Source organism: Oncorhynchus gorbuscha, linkage group LG25 (genome assembly GCF_021184085.1).
Source record: "Oncorhynchus gorbuscha isolate QuinsamMale2020 ecotype Even-year linkage group LG25, OgorEven_v1.0, whole genome shotgun sequence".
In the NCBI taxonomy this organism is placed as follows: domain Eukaryota; kingdom Metazoa; phylum Chordata; class Actinopteri; order Salmoniformes; family Salmonidae; genus Oncorhynchus; species Oncorhynchus gorbuscha.
The window spans coordinates 16,784,960-16,805,873 of NC_060197.1; the positions used below are offsets into that span (position 1 = coordinate 16,784,960).

Genomic DNA, 20,914 nt, shown 5'->3' on the forward strand with positions numbered 1-20,914 from the left:
GAGAAGGTTTGAGCGGAGGGAAGAGATGATAGGATGGAAGAGGAGAGAGTAGCGGGGGAGAGAGAGCGAAGGTTGGGACGGCGCGATACCATCCGAGTAGGGGCAGTGTGGGAGGTGTTGGATGAGAGCGAGAGGGAAAAGGATACAAGGCAGTGGTCGGAGACTTGGAGGGGAGTTGCAATGAGGTTAGTGGAAGAACAGCATCTAGTAAAGATGAGGTCGAGCGTATTGCCTGCCTTGTGAGTAGGGGGGAAGGTGAGAGGGTGAGGTCAAAAGAGGAGAGGAGTGGAAAGAAGGAGGCAGAGAGGAAAGAGTCAAAGGTAGACGTGGGGAGGTTAAAGTCGCCCAGAACTGTGAGAGGTGAGCCGTCCTCAGGAAAGGAGCTTATCAAGGCATCAAGCTCATTGATGAACTCTCCGAGGGAACCTGGAGGGCGATAAATGATAAGGATATTAAGCTTGAAAGGGCTAGTGACTGTGACAGCATGGAATTCAAAGGAGGCGATAGACAGATGGGTAAGGGGAGAAAGAGAGAATGACCACTTGGGAGAGATGAGGATCCCGGTGCCACCACCCCGCTGACCAGACGCTCTCGGGGTGTGCGAGAACACGTGGGCGGACGAAGAGAGAGCAGTAGGAGTAGCAGTGTTGTCTGTGGTGATCCATGTTTCCGTCAGGGCCAAGAAGTCGAGGGACTGGAGGGAGGCATGGGCTGAGATGAACTCTGCCTTGTTGACCGCAGATTGGCAGTTCCAGAGGCTACCGGAGACCTGGAACTCCACGTGGGTCGTGCGCGCTGGGACCACCAGAGTAGGGATAAACCGACACATAGTTGACAGGCTACAGAAGAGGCTACGCTGATGCAAAGGAGATTGGAATGACAAGTGGACTACACGTCTCGAATGTTCAGAAAGTTAAGCTACGTAGCAAGAATCTTATTGACTAAAATGATTAAAATGATACAGTACTGCTGAAGTAGGCCAGCTGGCAGTGGGTGCGTTGTTGACACTACACTAATCAAGTCGTTCCGTTGAGTGTAATAGTTTCTGCAGTGTTGCTATTCGGGGGCTAGCAGGCTAGCTAGCAGTGTTGTTTACGTTACGTTGCGTTAAAAGAACGACAATAGATGGCTAGCGAACCTAGAAAATCGCTCTAGACTACACAATTATCTTTGATACAAAGACGGCTATGTAGCTAGCTAAGTAGCTAGCTACGATCAAACAAATCAAACCGTTGTACTGTAATGAAAATGAAGTGAAAATGTGATACAACCTGTGAATGCTTCCGGGTCTATACAGAAGACGTTGGCTAGCGTTGGCTAGCTGTTTGGCTAGCTAGCAGAGTCACCTACGTTAACAAATAGCTGGCTAGCTAACCTCGGTAAATTAAGATAATCACTCTAAGACTACACACTCTAAACCTAAACAACACAATTATCTTGGATACGATGATAAGATGATACGAAGACAGCAAAGACAGCTATGTAGCTAGCTGACACTAAACTAATCAAGTCGTTCAGTTGAGTGTAACAGTTTCTCCAGTGCAGCTAATCAGTGGACGTTAGCTAGCTGGCTAGTGAAGACTAGTGAAGACTACGTTAGGACGGCGAAATACGATAATTACGCAATTATCTTTTGATACAAAGACGGCTATGTAGCTAGCTGAGAAGAAATTGCTAAGATAAGACAAATCAAACCGTTGTGATATAATGAAATATAATGAAAAAGTTATACTACCCGTTGGAGCGACGTGCAGAGCAACTCTTAGGTGCACTTGACTTAGCTTGCCTGGCACATCAAGAGGCTGTGGTTTACCCCTTTAGGATCATTATGCTGTTACTCCACCCTCACAAGATTACATTTATTTCATAAATCCCTTTTTAAATCAGCAGTTGTCAAAAAGGGCTTTACAGATATCCAGGCTAAAACCCAAAAGAGCAAGCAATGCGGAGGCAGAAGCACAGTGGCTCTGAAAAACTCCCTAGAAAGCAGGAACCTATAAAGAAACCTAGAGAGGAACCAGGCTCAGAGGGGTGGCCAGTCCTCTTCTGGCTGTACCAGGTAGATCCCACTGGTGTCACCAACCCCCACAACTGCTAATCTAAGGGTTTTCAAATGGATTCTTTTCTATTGGCCATGATCTCACAAGAGCAGATTGGACCGAAGTACAAGGTTCGTTCTATTCAGTTTATTTTGTGGATCACTTTTTGGAGGATACTTTTGTCACAAAACACAAAATGCAAAAGTCAAGAGTGTAATTTTAAGAAATTTTACAGCTGTTAAAACAATTCATTTTGGGCTGCTATTACATTCTTATCTTGGCAAAATGGAAAGGAAAAGTAAAAGGGAAGAAAATACATGCAAAATACTCTGTTTGAAGGCAGCAGCAGACCACCGCCAAACCCAGGTCGTATCATACCCATACGTCTAACCCATACAGCTTGGTTATGATACAACCCTGAGTCTGGGGATGATATTTATCTCGCACCCGTTCTTTCCCTCGCTCTCCATCTTTTCTTCATCATGTATCTTGAAGGACTGTAGTGGTCCTTCATCTTCACCTAGTTTGAGGAAAGAATCTTCAATATGAGGTTCATCGCAATGCATGCACTTCGGTTTGCTGTGCAGTACAAACACAGTTTTGTTGTCATTAGTGTCAAACTATATCAAATCCTTTTTAATGCTAAAAGTTATACATTTTTCCAAAGATCCAATCTCAGTCAAATAAGCATTGTCAACTGAGATTTCTCCTTAAAGCTCAAAATCTGAAATTGATCTATATACCTCAAATTAAACAACCGACCCAAATGCTAAGGTGAAATATAGTCTGTTAAACAAGCCTACTTACACATACAAAAATTCTGGAAATTAAAATAGCATACCTTTATTGCTGATGGTAAATTGGGAGAAGCTCTGGTTTTCAAGCAAAAACTAGATCAAAACCCTACTGCCATTAAATTTAACTAGAGTAGCACTGATCTGAAAAGACACGAGAGACAGAGAGAGGAGGACAGAGGAGAAGGATGGAAGAGGAAACGGTTCCTTGGAGAGGTTCCAAGGGAAAGAGGATTGGCTGACTGTGTGCAGGTGTATAAAAAGGAGGACGGGGGCACGGTGAGGAGGAGGAGGGACATTTACCATTAACCCACCCCTGATCCTTCCTCAAATTAGTCATTTTGACCCCACAATCTGTGGCTAAAGGGATAATCTTGTAGTTTGATCCTTATCCCATGTTACATCCCTGCAGTTTGCAGAGATTGGAAGGATTGGCCAGGTACATCTCAGGTAAATCTTGTTTCCAGATTAAGGCTCATCCCTATATTGTGGCATTTTAAGACACCAATGTCAAGCGATCTAGTATACATGGCAGACAACAGGCAGCAGGTGGATGGTAGAAAGGTTTCACGTGATGAAGCTCAGGGAAAGGGCCGTTGACAACACAACTAAGCATCTTATGTAGCTAACATTAGCTGTACCTGTTAGCCATGAACATGTATGAGTTTAAAAAATAACTCCAACTACTATAGCATACAGTTTATTAAGTAAATCAATAAGATGGGGAAAACTTTTCCATGTTTACATAGTGGGGTGGTGTCATGAGAGTATGTTTTCCTATTGGTGTTTCTGCATGAGTTATTGGTAAAAAAACAGTAACTGAAAAAAGTAGCTGAGACACTTTTCAGATCCAAAGTCAGTGGCTGCCATCCCTGACAATACATGCAACAGTATTGTGAAGAGGAAAAATAGACAAGACATTCTGAATATCCATGTCCTGCACAGAGAATAATTATTTGTTAGTGAGGTATGTTGATCAGAATTCACCTGATTTCAACTCTCAGAAACGTAGACACCCTTTCCAGGGCGGGAGTGAGGGAGGGAGGAATGGACAAAGAGGTGGGGTGTATTGGGGGCTGATTGTGCTCTAATTGGCTTGCTGCCCGGATAGTCGTAAGCATTCTGTTTTCACCCAATCAAGGTTATCTATAACTCTAAACCGTAATCTCTATCCCACATCAAATGTCATCATTGAAATAGTGTAATGCAAGGAGCAGTTTAAGGGTCAAATGCCTTGCTCAAGGGCCAGAGTTCTTGGTACGAATTGGGGATTCAAACTGGCAACCCTCAAGTTGCTGGCCCACCTCTCTAACCTACCTGCCGTTCATTATATGGCACTCATTCTTTGTTCCATTCAAGCTACATCTTGATTCCAGTAGATTAATAATTTAAACCTGAATGTGCACTGTTAAAATAAGTGCTTTGTAATGAGCTGAGCTGCCACCAACTTGAAGGAGACAAAACATCTGCCTTAAGAGCCTTAAGATTGCTTGCTGTTTGGGGTTTTAGGCTGGGTTTCTGGACAGCACTCTGTGACATCGACTGATGTAAAAAGGGGTTTATAAATACATTTGATTTGATTGAAAACTTGAACTTTGCTGGATTATTTAAACACATCATCCTAAACTGTTATGAAACATTACATGGTGTATTGTAACATCACTTAATCAAGAGGAGTGCAACACCTTGCGAGGGACTGAGAACCCTACCGAAAGAAAGTTGAAAGCATAATGTTGGTGTTTTGAGTCCTGTTCAGTGCAGAATTAGATACCTTCTCTTTTGGTGCCATTTCCTCTCTCTAAAGCTTCTAAACACGACTATGGTGTTTCAATCCTGTCTAGTGCAGAATTAGATCACTTCATCTGGAGAATTGTAATGGTTAACATTGTTTCATGTATTTAATCGTTTGCCATTTTGGCAGGCATTGTCATGCACAGTGTTCAAATCACCATCAGTGACTGGAGGTTGAACTGCGTGAATTGAGAATTCTGCACTTGCCTCTTCCATTAACAATTATGAGTTTGGGAATGGGTGATCTGCTCAATGAACGTCAATTTGTCTGACTGTTATGATATCCATTCATCAGGATCCATTACACCTCATGACACAACAAGGTTAATACTAGTGTAAAACACATACTTTTCTTTCTTCAAACATGTATACAACATTGTGTGAAATAATTATGAAGTCTAAAAATGTTGAATTACCCACAATCAGAGTCAAGCGGCAAGATAGAAAAAGCAAGCTGATTTAAACCACTTCCAATGAGTTCAATCACTAAATGTTATCTCTCTTTGGTTATCCTCATGAAAGATGACATTGGAAGTACATTTTGAGTATTGGACATTGGAAGTACATACATTGGAAGTACATACACTCTGACATTTTGAGCAACACATTAAGTTGTATTCAATCTTACATTTTTTGGTCAAATTAAATTAACAAATCATTTAAACAACTTGCATAATTAAAAAATATATATATATTTGGGGTATTTTCACACTTTATTGAAATGACAGAGGGGATACAGATAGGTGTGAGAAACAGATTAAAGGGTTGGAGCGGGGGAATTTATCCCAGTCTTTGGTGGGGAGAGGGGTGTTTTAGTGTGTTACCGCTAGACCACAGGCACTGCATGACTTGCATTCATTTTTTTATTAAGTGTTTTTTGTTTGTTGTCAATATCAATGAAACCAGAATCATTTCTTATAGTCTGGCTGTGTTGTTGAGTGGGTAAAATTCAAACAAAATGTATCATTTTACTGCCCCCCCTGTTTCTAATCTGTCTAAGTAAAGCATTGAAAAAATAATATCAATATATAATCTATAAACCATGTCCATTTCTAACCCACTTATTGTATGAGAAACACAGTTTTTGTGTTTTGATGATGCCTTTTACATGCACTGAAAAATAAAACTATTTTGACAACACTCATAAAAACACCAATATTCAGGTTGAAGAACCACTTTAGGTGTCTCAGAGTACTTCATTTCTGTTTTAAACACACTGTGAACTACAACACGTACATTGGGTTAACATTCAAACACCCTCTAAACACCAGATCTCAGTTTAGGTGCACTACTTTTCATGGTTTCACTAAACAATCATGGTGTTTTTACATTGTGACTTGTATCTTTCACAGTGGTCCGTGTGCTAGAGCTTCCCTGTGCTAGAGCTTCCCTGTAGAAAGGTAGACAACAAGAGCAAGGCTCTCTATGCTAGCTTAGAATCGGCAATCAATTAATTCATTTGTTAATGGGTTAGCACTTAACAATAATGAATTGTTAAAGTGGAGTTTCCAAACATTGTTGATGTGATTGCCACTGCCCAGTCTTTTCTTTTTACCCCTGTTCACCACATCCCCATCCCCCTCCCCTTAGGTTACGTTCGTGGAAGGATAATGTCTATCAAAGATTAGTCCCTCAGAGATGAATGGGAACTGGATAAGGCAGTTACCACCTCATTAGAACAGCCTACACAGCTTAGCTTGATTCAGTGATATACATTACAAACTCCAAAAGTATGGCAATTCTTCTTCTAAATTGTATTCTTTCACACTGGCTCTTTAAAATGGATTACTGCGCCCAACAAAGTAAGGTCTCTTCTTACGGGTCATGGTCATGGGGGCAGCTTAATCCTAAAGTTTATTCTTCCACCTACAAGATCAGGAAGATCTGCAGGAGAAGCTTGTTCCTGACATAATGTAAAGAGGTTTATAAGTGGTTTGTGGTCATATAAACGGGAGCGTTTCAGCGTCACAGTGCACATCTACGGGACGGACGGGTACGGGTACTGAGTCAGAGAGGAGCCAGGATGGGAAAGAACTTCCATCTGTACGAGAACATCTCTAAGGTCAGCCCATTTGAGGGGCCACAGTATCACCTGGCCCCAATATGGGCTTTCTACCTACAGGCTGCTTTCATGGGCTTTGTGTTCTTTGCTGGAACACCCCTAAACTTTATTATTCTCGTGGTGACAGTGAAGTACAAGAAGTTGAGACAACCGCTGAACTACATCCTGGTCAACGTCTCGTTAGCAGGTTTTATCTTTGTCACTTTCTCTGTGAGTCAAGTGTTCGTTTCTAGTGCGAGAGGATACTACTTCCCGGGTTACACCTTGTGTGCAATGGAAGCTTGCATGGGTTCAATAGCAGGTAAAACTCATCGTAGCAACAAAAACAGCAACAACTTGTTGCGATTCATTTTACTCCTCTGATTATTTACATGCAAACTAGTTTTTGTGTTCGATGTCTTTGATATCTCCTATCCTATTGATAGCTTCTCTCTTACTCAGGGTTGGTGTCAGCTTGGTCTCTGGCTGTCCTTGCCTTTGAGAGATGTGGTCATCTGCAAACCCTTCGGCACCTTCAAATTTGACAACAACCAGGCTCTGGCGGCTGTTGCCTTCACCTGGGTCATGGGGATCGGCTGTGCAACCCCACCATTCTTCGGCTGGAGCAGGTATTCATCCCCAGCCTCTCACAAACACTTTGATCTTGTCTGGATTAATAAATACTCTTTGTATTTGGCTGCTATTAGGTTATTTGGTTCATATTGCACACACAGGGGATGGGGGAAATGGCAAATATCCTAAAATGAGTTCAAATGTGTTGCCGTACATGTAAGGTTCTGAGCAGCAATTTACGTCACTAATTGGCTACAATGTTTGCATCGCTCGCTGCTTTTCAAGTTAGATAGGTCGCTGATTTATATAGGCATGGAGGAAACCCTGCAGAGAGACAATGTGTGGGGCCTGAGTTACAGTAACCTGGGTTTGTTTTACAGGTATATCCCTGAGGGTCTGGGCTGCTCCTGTGGATCTGAATGGTACACAAACAACGAGGAGTACCACTGTGCCAGCTACACCAAATTCCTCATTGTTACTTGTTTCCTCATGCCCATGTCCATTATCTTTTTCTCCTACTCCCAACTACTGGGAGCACTACGGGCTGTGAATACAATGCTTTCTGGGTTAAAAAAACAAAACAAAGTACAGTATAGTCAATTTTTGGAACCCAGATGTGACCAATTTGTCCTGTCTGTCTGTGTGTGTGTAGGTGGCAGCTGCACAGGCTGAGTCAGCTTCCACCCAGAAGGCAGAAAAGTATCCAGGATGGTGATTGTGATGGTGTGCTCCTTCATTCTGTGTTACGGCCCCTACGCCTTGGCAGGCTTGTACTTCGCCTATACAACACGCGAGAACAAAGACTACCGCCTGGTCACCATCCCTGCTTTCTTCTCTAAAAGCTCCTGTGTATACAACACTCTCATTTACACCTTCATGAACAAACAGGTGATTCTAAGCCCCAAATACATATAAATACACTGACAGTGGCACACATACTCATTCACATACTCAGAAATTAAGCACATGAATTAAGACACGAGTCTGAACAAGACACACAACCTTATCATGTTCATTCTCTGTCTTATAAATATCCGTCTCCCTCCTCAGTTCAACGCCTGCATCATGGAGACAGTGTTTGGAAAGCAGATTGAGGAGACTTCAGTTTCAGCCTCCAAGACGGAGGTCTCCACAGCCTAATCTTTGACTCTGGTCTCAGTCCATCAGGAGCCCATCCCCAACAGCCAACAGTCTTGGGGTTGATTCAATAAACCATCTAAGGTTCCCTAACACTTGATTGAAATTGTGAGTAGGGTTATAGGGTTTATGAAATACTCATGTCAAATTATTGTAAGATAAGGTAAATAAAGATTTATATTGTATTACGATGCACTTTCAAATATATCTTAACTAAATCATTAACAAAACACAACCAGACATACAAAATAAGATGTGCACTGAGGCTCAAACTTGAACAAATAAGTTTACTCAATTCATTTTTTTTTATTGAGAAAATGGGCCGTGGAATCCAAAGTACAGTGTTTAATCCAAAAGATGAATGTCCATACATTCTATGTATAAACTCTGAAAATAAAACACTTGCCAAGTATGTAAATACTTCAATATAATCTTAATTTAGGGCAAGCAGAATTCAGTAACAACGCTGCAATGCACCAACCTTTCAGTTCAGCATGCCCCATAGGAAGGAAGTACAACCGCTTTTATTTCTAACCAATAGAACAGATGCTCTCACATGTGTGCTGGTTCTCAATAGTCTAAAATAGTTTCCTTTTTTGTTTCACATTGGTCATCCAACATGTTTCTTTCATGTATCATTTGTTTCTAGATCAGTGCAGATGGAGGCAAGGAGAGGAAGCCACTGCAGACTATTGAGAGGCAGTGATTGACAGGAGAAAAGGCTACAGAAGCAGTGATGAACTTGGCAACATTGTAATAACAACCCTAGTCATGACAGACAAATACAGTACATATGAAGAAGAGGGGGGTCAGAGTGAGCGTTTATGGAGAAACAGAGCAGGGTGAGGGATGATTTCACTGTAGTGGACTCACGTTCCCATGACCCTCTGATATTTAGTGTCGGTTTCATTGGTTGAGCTCCCAAAAGACTACTCAGAAGGCACACACTGGGTAAAAGGATACGTATGAGGCTAACTTTGGGTAGCATCTCTTATCTTCTAACTATACTAAGAAATTATGGGCTATCATTACAATCAGGGTCATTCAAAACATGACTGTAAAAAACACCAAATAATTCCCACATATGAAGGGTTTGTTGGAAGAATTATAAATTAAATTAAACTCCAAATGGAATATTCAGTGCTTGTGAGTATAGCATCATATTTTAAACAAAGGCAAAAATAATGACCAAACTAAACTACCTATGTTTGTAACGGAACAATAAAATGGTAGTCAGTAAATATAACACCCACACAACTATTGAGTGCTATCAACCACAAACTAATTGGAGACAATGTAGTGTATGAATAGGTTTCGTACAAAGTACATTTGATCATTTATGAAATCAAGTTGTTTTCAAACTGTTTTATCTAACTAGAACCAAATGACCTAAAACTCATCATGCCGTACTAGCGCCTCACCAAAGTCAGTTGCTTGACTTCCTACAAACAGGTCGTACTTGTTCAGGATTTCTTCCTTGCTGAGCTTTCCATCCTGAAATCAAAACAAAAAGGATATTTAGTCAAAAGAATGCTTAAAACAGACACAGCCGTGTGAGTGAAAGCGAGAGAGAATGAAAACCAATAGAGACAAGTAAAGAGAGCGCGATTGTCTCACCTTGTTCAAGTCAGACTCATAGACGAGGTGTTTGGACTCGGCCTCTGCATGGTCGTAATCTGAAGGAAGGATCCAGTCCAAAGTCTCCTCCCGATCCATCTTCCCGTCTTTGTTCTTGTCTCGGAACTCTGAGAACTGCTCACGCTCCGTAGCAACCCAGTCTGGCTCCTCCATCTCATCTTCATGGTTGTACATGTCACCTAGGAAACGAGGGGGATGAAAGTGTGTCTGAGGGTAGAAACATCAATATAGTAAATCTATTGAATGGGGACCTCAGAATAAAGTGACTACACCGTGTATACCAAACATTAGGAACACCTTCTGCAGTGCTTCCCACGGTTGTGTCAAGTTGGCTGGATGTCCTTTGGGTGGTAGACTATTCTTGAAACACACGGGAAACTGCTGTGTGGAAAACACAGCAGCGTTGCAGTTCTTGAAACAAACCGGTGCGCTTGGCACCTACTACCATAACTGTTCAAAGGCACATAAATCTTTTGTCTTACCCAGTCACCATCAACATGGCACACATACACAATCCATATTTCAGTTGTCTCAAGGCTTAAAAATCCTTCTTTAACCAGTCTCCTCTGCTTCATCTACACTGATTGAAGTGGATTTAACAAGTGACATAAATAAGGCCTAGTCACTTTACCCTGCCTTCATGTACATATCTATCTCAAGTTCCCTGTACTAGTACTCCCTGTATCTGGCTCGATTCTTGTGCATTTTATTCCTCGTGTTACTCCCCCCCCATTCATTTTTGAAACTTTGCATCGTTGGGAAAGGTTCGTAAGCAAGCATTTCACTGTAAAGTCTACACCAGTTGTATTCAGGGCATGTGACAAATAAAATGTGATTTCATTTAAGGGATCATAGCTTCACCTGTTCAGTCTGTCATGGAAAGAGCAGGTGTTCATAATGTTTTGTATACTCGAGAGTATGTCCACTTCAGTCCTTACCTATGTATTCATTCAGGTCAATGAAACCATCACCATTCTTATCAATGTCCTCCATGGTTTCCTGCGGGGTAAACATGGAGAAAGGAGGATGGTCAGAGAGCCGACCGGTGAACACTGGTCCCATGTTTCATTCTTTCCAAATACCTTTAAATCTAATGAACACAGAATGAAACACACATACCAGCACCACTATGTCCTTCATGTGGTCGTACTCCTCTGGGTGTAGGAAGGCTGTGAACTCCTCTTTGTTGGCGATTTGGTCTCCGTTCTGGTCGGCCATTTTGAAACGCCTCTCGTCCCTCGCCATCATGTGCTGGTAGTTGTAACCATCATCTGGTTCCGGGTCATCTGTGGGGTCAAAGGGAAGCGGCTATGATCTCTAGTTGATCACACATGATACACCGACCTGAATTGATACGGTAAATCAACCAATCAGTGAAACTAATACTAAAGGCCCTGCAACTATCGAATCAGTCGAATTAGTCATAACCAACACCAACATTTGTTTTGGACATATTGCATGTCTCGGGCTCATGCATGCGCATGTCATGCCCTTCTTACCCAGATAGGTACCATAAGTTACATTCCTGTATTCCTCCCAAGAGATCGTGCCGTCATTGTTGACATCAAAGTCCTTCCATTGGCGGTCCACGTTCTCATAGACGTACTTCTTCTGAGCCTTCTTAATCCACGCTTTCAGCTCCACCTCAGTGACAAAACCATCACTGTCCCCATCAATCTTTTCTACAATCACACTGTATCAGAAAGGGGAAGAGCGAGAAAGAGAGAGACCGAACTAAAAATGTAGTTCAAAAGAGGTCAAACTATATTTACTACAATAACAATGTAATAACAGTCAACACCTAGATCTAGTAGAGTACGTGAAAGTGATCGCCTGTTCTTTGAATCCGATGATGGGAAAGGGGGAATTCTACCTCTCCATTTACTGGTGATGGGTTCAGATTTCAAAACTTTAAATGTTGTTAATCATCAGTTATACTAGAGACATAAGGGGTGCCATAGTCTAGGGTTTACACCAGAAGTTAGTGGTTATCTGTAGGAGGAATGTATATGGTGGAAGCAATTAAGCTTGGAATGTACTGAGTGCAGGGAAGACGATCATGTTGGCAGGCACTGATAAGGGTGGAGAGCTGTGGATTAGTGAGGAAGGGGGTCGAGGTCAGGTCACATTAGGAGAGAAGGAACAGTTTATTGCCCGTATCACTTAAGTTCCTGCCTAGAAATAAAGATGTAATGTTTATTGAGAAGGAGACTCCACCCAAATTGGGGTGGGTATATACAGTCGTGGCCAAACGTTTTGAGAATGAAAATTAACATTTGTGTCAAAGTCTGCTGCCTCAGTTTGTATGATGTCAATTTGCATATACTCCAGAATGTTATGAAGAGTGATCAGATGAATTGCAATTAATTGCAAAGTCCCATGCAAGTGAACTGAATTCCAAAAAACCATGTCCACTGCATTTTAGCCCTTCCACAAAAGGACCAGCTGACATCATGTCAGTGATTCTCTCATTAACACAGGTGTGAGTGTTGATGAGGACAAGGCTGGAGATCAATCTGTCATGCTGATTGAGTTTGAATAACAGACTGGAAGCTTCAAAAGGAGGGTGGCGCTTGGAATCATTGTTCTTCCTCTGTCAACCATGGTTACCTGCAAGGAAACGTGTGCCGTCATCATTGCTTTACACAAAAAGGGCTTCACAGGCAAGGATATTGCTGCCAGTAAGATTGCACCTAAATCAACCATTTATTGGATCATCAAGAACTTCAAGGAGAGCGGTTCAATTGTTGTGAATGCGGCTTCAGGGCACCCAAGAAAGTCCAGCAAGCTCCAGGACCATCTCCTAAAGTTGATTCAGCTGTGGGATCGGGGCACCACCAGTACAGAGCTTGCTCAGGAATGGCAGCAGGCAGGTGTGAGTGCATCTCTGCACGCACAGTGAGGCGAAGACTTCTGGAGGATGGCCTGGTGTCAAGAAGGGCAGCAAAGAAGCCACTTCTCTCCAGGAAAAACATCAGGGATAGACTGATATTCTGCAAAAGGTACAGGGATTGGACTGCTGAGGACTGGGGTAAAGTCATTTTCTCTGAATCCCCTTTCCAATTGTTTGGGGCATCTGGAAAAAAGCTTCCCCGGAGAAGACAAGGTGAGCGCTACCATGAGTCCTGTGTCATGCCAACAGTAAAGCATCCTGTGACCATTCATGTGTGGGGGTTGCTTCTCAGCCAAGGGAGTGGGCTCACTCACAATTTTGCCTAAGAACACGGCCATGAATAAAGAATGGTACCAACACATCCTCCGAGAGCAACTTCGCCCAACCATCCAGGAACAGTTTGGTGATGAACAATGCCTTTTCCAGCATGATGAAGCACCTTGCCGTAAGGCAAAAGTGACAACTAAGTGGCTCTGGGAACAAAACATCAATATTTTGGGTCCATGGCCAGGAAACTCCCCAGACCTTAATTTAGAACACAACTCAAGCAAACAAGTCTATACGTTGATTAACTTTTACTGAAAACAGGACATACTTCCTCATATGTTTTACATTGCAATGTGTACTCTCCCATGTATATTACTCCGCCACGTTATCATACAGGTAACTTGTTGGTAGCGAACTACATGAACAGTCTCTGACTAGCTCCTCAACTAGGGCTGTGACAGTCTTAGAATTTGAGGTAACGGTAATTGGCAAGGCCAATGTACACGGTCACCGACATAACCGTTCAAGGGATAGGGGTCAAAAAGAGGGAGGTCACAACTGTACAGTTGCTTACATGGATATGCTTCTTAATAAAAGCCTACTTGAAACAAGACCATTACACTTTGTTGTTATTATCATGGCATTTCATTACTATTATTCAGGTCATTACTTATAAATATTAAATCAACAAATTAAGAAACTAATGATTGTCTCTTCTGCTACGAAAAGATAGAGTCGTTCGATCACTTATTTTGGTATTGCCCCAATATAGCTTGTTTCTTGTCACCGGTTCAAGAATGTCTGAAAAATCACAACATTGATCTAAAATTAACCCTACAAATAGCACTGGTTGGGACATTTGGAAAGCCAGTCAAACAATCAACAAAATATTTTTACTTAAAGTATTATCTTCAACTTACAATCTGTAGATGCTATGCGATTAGAAAGGTTCAGAATTTATGTGAAACATCACAGCTGAAAAATATTTGGCACATGGAAATCATAAGAGGGCGGTTTACAGAGATATGTGGGATGGACTGAGAGAAGCTGAGGGGTGGGGTTAAGGTGATAGGTGGGATGGACTGAGAGTAGCTGAGGGGTGGGGTTAATGTGATAGGTGGGATGGACTGAGAGTAGCTGAGGGGGTGGTTTAAATTCGATTGTTCTATTATAATTATGACTGAACAAGATGTATAATGTACAGTGTATAAATACTATCCATTGTAAAATGTGTATAGAATGAACAGTACCAGTCAAGTTCGCACATACCTACTCATTCAAGGGTTCTTCATTTTTACTATTTTCTACTTTGTAGAATAATAGTGAAGACATCAAAACTATCAAATCATGTAGTGACCAAAAAAAGTAAAACAAATCTAAATATATTTGAGATTCGTTAAAGTAGCCACCCTTAGCCTTGATGCCAACTCTTGGCATTCTCTCAACCAGTATCAGCTGGAATGATTTGCCAACAGTCATGAAGGAGTTTCCACATATGCTGAGCACTTATTGGCTGCCTTTTCTTCACTGCGGTCCAACTCATCTCAAACCATCTCAATTGGGTTGAGGTCGGGTGACTGGAAACCAGGTCATCTGATGTAGCTCTCATTCTTGGTCAAAAAGCACTTAGAGCTTGGAAGTGTGTTGGGTCATTGTCCTGTTGAAAAACAAATGAAAGTCCCACTAAGCCCAACCAGATGGGATGGCGTATCACTGCAGAATGCTGTGGTAGCCATGCTGGTTAAGCGTGCCTTGAATTCCAAATAAATCACAGACAGTGTCACCAGCAAAGCACCCCCACACCATCTCCATGCTTCATGTTGGGAACCACACATGCGGAGATCATCCGTTCATCTACTCTGCGTCTCACAAAGACAAGGCGGTTGGAAGCAAAAATGTCAAATTCAGACTCAGACCAAAGGACAGATGTCCACCAGTCTAAATGTCCATTGCTCATATTTCTTGGCCCACGCAAGTCTTTTCTTCTCATTGGTGCCCTTTTGTAGTGGTTTCTTTGTAGCAATTAGACTATGAAGGCCGGATTCACACAGTTTCTGCGACTTTTTATCGTAAATGGCAAACCTCATGTAGCCTAGCCCATAAGCTTATACAGTTTTAGTCAGAAGTTTACATACACCTTAGGCAAATACATTTAAACTCAGTTTCTCACAATTCCTGACATTTAATCATAGTAAAAAGGCCCTTATTAGGTCAGTTAGGATCACCACTTTATTTTAAGAATGTGAAATGTTATAATAGAGAGAATTAATTATTTCAGCTTTTATTAATTTCATCACATTCCCAGTGTGTCAGAAGTTTACATGCACTCAATTAGTATTTGGTAGCATTGCCTTTAAATTGTTTTGGGTAGCCTTCCACAAGCTTCCCACAATAAGTTGGGTGAATTTTTGGTGTAACTGAGTCAGGTTTGTAGGCCTCCTTGCTCGCACACACCTTTTCAGTTCTGCCCACAAATTTCTATAGGATTGAGGTCAGGGCTTTGTGATGGCTACTCCAATACCTTGACTTTGTTGTCCTTAAGCCAGTTTGCCACAACTTTGGAAGTATGCTTGGTGTCATTGTCCATTTGGAAGACCCATTTATGACCAAGCTTGAACTTCCTTACTGATGGCGCTTCAATATATCCAAATACATTTCCTTCCTCATGATGTCATCTATTTTGTGAAGTGCCCCAGTCCCCCCTGCAGCAAAGCATCCCCACAACATACTGCCACCCCTGTACTTCACGGTTGGGATGGTGTTCTTAAGCTTGCAAGCATCCCCCTTTTTCCTCCAAACATAACGATGGTCATTATGGCCAAACAATTATATTTTTGTTTCATCAGACCAGAGAACATTTCTCCAAAAAGTACGATCTTTGTCGCCATGTCGCCATGTGCAGTTGCAAACCGTAGTCTGGCTTTTTTAACGGCGGTTTTGGGCTGAGTGGCCTTTCAGGTTATGTCAACACAGGACTCGTTTTACTGTGGAGATAGATACTTTTGTACCGGTTTCCTCCAGCATCTTCACAAGGTCCTTTGCTGTTGTTCTAGGATTGATTTGCACTTTTCGCAACAAAGTACGTTCATCTCTAGGAGACAGAATGAATCTGCATCCTGGTCCCATGGTGTTTATACTTGCGTACTATTGTTTGTACAGATGAACGTGGTACCTTCAGGCGTTTGGAAATTGCTCCCAATGAGGAACCAGACTTAGATGTCTCCAATATTTTTTCCTGAGGTCTTGGCTGATTTCCCCATTATGTCAAGCAAAGAGGCACTGAGTTTAAAGGTAGGCCTTGAAATACATCCACAAGTACACCTTCAATTGACTCAAACAATGTCAATTAGCCTATCAGAAGCCAAGACAAATTTCTGGAATTTTCCAAGCTGTTGAAAGGCACAGTCTACTTACTGTATGTAAACTTCTGACCCACTGGAATTGTGATACAGTGAATTATACATGAAATAATCTGTCTGTAAACAAAATGTTGGAAAAACTACTTGTGTCATGCACAAAGTAGATGTCCTAACCGACTTGACAAAACTATAGTTTTTTTAACAAGAAATTTGTGGAGTGGTTGAAAATTAGTTTTAATGACTCCAACCTAAGTGTATGTACATTTCTTACTTCAACTGTATGTTTTAATAATGTTTGTATCACAAGTAAAGTGGCCAAACTACTTCAAATTAAGCCGCTTTCAAGGAGTGTAGAGCCTAACTTGCATGTGTGAGTTTCAAATTTGGGGAAGATCATTTTCACCATAAAAATGCACCTTTACAATGAAAACATTACATGCATAATTGCATTTGCAGTCACTTTTGATTACGATGTTTTCCGCTAATGGAAAATTTGCGCTTTTAGCCTACTAGCATGTGCACATTGTTGCGCTGAAAATGTGACAAAATAGCCTTAGCGTTTATCAACATTTTAAGCTAAACATTCTGATCCGTTCAGTCAGCCACATTCAATAAAAAAAGTTTATTTAATGCTAGTGTTTGTTGTGTCACAGATGTGTCTTCACTTGTAGCCTGTGAAAAAGACAGCTACAAAGGGGATGCCGTCGTGAAATCCTAGGGATTATTAAATGCTTGTCAAATTGTGAATGAGTGACTGAAGTAGTGTACAGCCTGCGCAAAAAAAAAAATGCATTTCAAGCAACTTTTTTCAAATCATCAAGAGAGTCACATCATGCATCCTTACAATATATTAAAAATCAAAACATAGTCAACATTGTTTGTATTACAATGAAAGATATATTGATAAAAACTCTAAATTAAGCATATAGGAATACCCATTTCTTTGTTAACCTCAACACAGAATAGCCAAATGTGCGCACTACCTCAAATCGTTTGGAAAAATCTTCATATTTTATTCAGCTTTGTTCAAAATGTATTCTTCATATTATAAAATGCCACAAAATCTTGTCTGCTAAATTAACTAGTGTAGCCCACAGCCATTTGGCATGGCCAGATCAGGAAAAGTCAGAGTATACTATTCTGTTCTTCTGAAATAGACTACATTTTCTTCACATCATGCTTCTTTAGACCGGTCTAAAATAAATAATTTATTGTGAAGGTGTAGGCTATTTTACATGGATTTATTAGACTTTTTAAAATATAGATGTTCCAAAGGTCTGCATCAATGGCTTGTATGCGTTGTGTGGAAGCCAGGAGATGCTAAATGTGTTTATGTTAATTAAACGGTCAATTACCATGAGACTGACAGCTATTTGCGTGACCATCACTGGCTAACAAAATTGTGACCGTCACAGCCCTAGTCGAGACAGGCTACTTTTGTTCACTTTCTGAGTGGACATTTAGGCCTATAGGGAGAAGTTTAATAGACCAACTAGGTTAACATTTCCAAACACTCCCGCTATTAGGTACATTTTATCTACATGAAAATAATTATTTTTTAAATCCTAAAATGAATGTAGGCCTATTTAAACAGTTTTATTTTCATGATGCTCTTCATCTGTAATCATCAGTTACACAGTTATTAAATTACCGTCACAGCTCAACCCTCAACTTGATACTATTGATGCACAGCCAACCCGAGGAAAGGTGGCCACATTGGACTATTGAGATGCAACGAGACCGACACTTGAGTCTACTCACCCTAGCCTGCGCTTGCTCTCCTCTGGGCTGAGGTCGTCAAAAGACTTGGCCTCCTTTTGTCCTAGGAAGGCATCGTGGTCGTAGTCAAAGCCCTGAGCATCGTCATGCTCACGGCTGCTGAGAGGTGCATCGTGGTGAATGCGTTCCTTTTTCTCTGTGGGTTTACTGGTGGCATAGACCACGCAGAGGGCAAAGCACATGAGCAACGGCCTGATCTCCATCCTATGAGAGAGAGAGAGAGAGAAGAGAGATATTAAAAACATTCTGGAAGAGGTGTCAACATCAAAGCCTGTGAATAGCTCACAGGCAGCATCTGCATTTACTGCTCATTAGGGCTGTTCCAAGTCTTACAGAATTTAAACATTTCTAGCTCTGCTTCTTTGACAGGCTCTTTGACATTAAGGTGTTACAGGACTTGTTGTTTCACATGATCAACTGTTGGTTGTTTATAAAACTGCTGTTGGCAGCATGTCAGCATAGACTTGTGATAGGACATTTAAAAACGGAAGAAAATAGATATACGACATATGAGTCAGGTAGGAATGCCAAATATCATGAGTGCACTGCCATGCAGACATGTGTGGTATTTGTAACATTGACGTTTTTAAATAGTTTACAGTAATTTAATACAGATCATGGGAATGCAATAACAAAATTGATCACTATAACGGTAAAGTGGAAAGAATGTAGCATTTGGCTGTTACTTGAACACAAATAAAAGGCACAGATTGAATGGTGTATATGTTGCTAAATTGTTACACACGGACTACACTGTTTATGTAAAATGTTCCATTTCGCTACATTACAAAATGTGGGACAACAAACCAGAAATCAGTTGTTGACAGTAATGTAAGATATGTTGTATTCAGTCTCTTCATCGTAAAATCGGCTGCTAGCCGCTAGCTCTCGTCAGACTATTGGAATGCGTCTGAATTGCAAATCCTACCATTTAGGGTTAGCTGATCATGCAAAGTAACACTATCAACGCATCAATATTAGCTTGTAAGATAAGTAATATCATTGTATTACCTACCTGGCTGATGATTCCAGACACAATATGTACACTATGTATATTCCACAAGCCAACAGCTTAATAAGCACACCCCAGCCTAGGCCCTTTTCGTTCTAAAAGGAGATCCAATGAGATTATAGATATGAGCCTTCACGAGCTTTGATTGGTCCACTTCAGCAAAAAGGCACATTTGGCCGATGACTTCATGTTCCATAATAAAACGTTTATTCATCGCATTCACGTTTAATTGGATTACACGAACCGTGTGTAGTGTTTGAACCAATCGTGTTTTAGAGAATGTATTTACGCTGGGTAAAATCTTCGCTGCTGTCCCTTTGCACAAAAACTCATCCTGGGCACCTGATTGGCTACTAATTGCCACGTCCCCAAATTTGAGTAAATCTTTATAGAACTGTCATCATACACTGAAGTTTACATGGACATGTGTTTCAGTTGATGTTGAGCATTGGATAAAATATAAATATATATAAAGTTCAAATGTCTACTCGCCATACTGTATTTCAGTCATCTGTCTTGAGTGGACCTGACAACTTTAACTTGCTGGCTTCAGTATCTTGGACAAGACCAAAATGTATGCAGCTGACTACGTATTACGTTTATGGGGAGATGGGTATGGTAGAGGGTAAATTAATTAATAGCATACTAAATGTTGTTTAACATTTGAATTTGAACTTTTGTGGGATTAGATTTCGCCCTAACATGAATTGTTTTTGTTTTTTCCCCATTTCACTGTCAATGGAGGTAGGCTAAACTCACTTTGGCATGAATGCATATGCAACATTGACTGAAAAATAAATAAAACATAACGTTTATTGGTTAGTACACAGTTTAGCAGACGTTATAGCAGGTGCAGCTAAATGCTTGTTACTAGCTCATAACAATGCAGATAAAATGCCAAAGTACACTAATATATAACATCTTGAAATGTCAGAACAAATCCAATTAATCCAAATGCAATCTTATACGGTATTACACCGGATAAATGTACACATGCGTAAGGAACGACTCTGCAGAAGCGAACCATGTACACGGACAGGAACAGCATCAGAAAGTGTGAAACACAAAGACAAACGAGAACCAAAGCAGCAGTGGGGAACTGACAAATATAGGGGAGGTAATAAACAGGTGATTGAGTCCAGGTGAGTCCAATATCGTTGATGTGTGTGACAAGGGAAGGCAGGTGTGCATAATGATGGTGGCAGGAGTGCATAATGCAGGGCAGTCTGGCGCTCGGGGAGAAGAGCGGGAGCAGACGTGACAACATGATATACTAAGAATGATAAAGTATGTACAGCAGTAGATATATTAGAGTGAGCTATGTCAAGAATCAGCATATTAACACATTTGCGGTGTGTACAGACAGTGTAACAAAAAAACATCCAGTAGTAGAAATAGAATAAGCTATGTCGAGAATACAGTATTTATATACATAGCAAAAATAAACATGTACAAAAAAAGAAATCGAGTCTGGAATATAAATATGTATATGAATGGTGTGTACACTGAGTATACCGAACATTAGAAACAACTTCCTAGAAAGGCCACTCTAAAATGTGCAGTTGTCACACAACACAATGCCACAGATGTG

At 41.0% G+C, this 20,914-nt stretch overlaps 1 protein-coding gene and 1 pseudogene across 3 annotated transcripts; one reads left to right on the forward strand and one right to left on the reverse strand.

Annotated features, from left to right (window-relative positions):
- The first annotated feature begins 6,647 nt into the window (after positions 1-6,647).
- LOC124013820 lies at positions 6,648-8,378 on the forward strand (annotated as a pseudogene).
- A 279-nt stretch (positions 8,379-8,657) lies between these two features.
- On the reverse strand, positions 8,658-19,461 carry LOC124013819 (calumenin-A-like). 3 transcript variants are annotated; one of them, XM_046328375.1, is made up of 7 exons: positions 19,327-19,461; positions 18,294-18,515; positions 11,525-11,706; positions 11,133-11,299; positions 10,952-11,012; positions 9,993-10,192; positions 8,658-9,869 (listed from the first exon to the last, which is right to left on the reverse strand). In XM_046328375.1, the coding sequence occupies exons 2-7, from the start codon at positions 18,512-18,514 to the stop codon at positions 9,765-9,767; spliced, it is 936 nt and encodes a 311-aa protein (XP_046184331.1). In that variant the 5' UTR covers position 18,515; positions 19,327-19,461; the 3' UTR covers positions 8,658-9,764. The 3 variants fall into 3 exon arrangements, with proteins under 3 accessions (XP_046184331.1, XP_046184328.1, XP_046184329.1); XM_046328372.1 differs by having other exon boundaries at positions 11,513-11,706; XM_046328373.1 differs by having other exon boundaries at positions 11,513-11,706; positions 19,323-19,428.
- Positions 19,462-20,914: the final 1,453 nt, after the last annotated feature.

Bases quoted from the DNA above. Each gene is read 5' to 3' on its own strand.
- LOC124013819 (XM_046328372.1), bottom strand. From the start codon at position 18,514: ATGGAGATCAGGCCGTTGCTCATGTGCTTTGCCCTCTGCGTGGTCTAT. The intron at 11,300-11,512 runs GTAAGAAGGGCA...TTGACCCCACAG, and splicing joins AACTTATGGTACCTATCTGG to ATGACCCGGAACCAGATGAT. The intron at 11,013-11,132 runs GTATGTGTGTTT...TTTACCCCGCAG, and splicing joins TGAAGGACATAGTGGTGCTG to GAAACCATGGAGGACATTGA.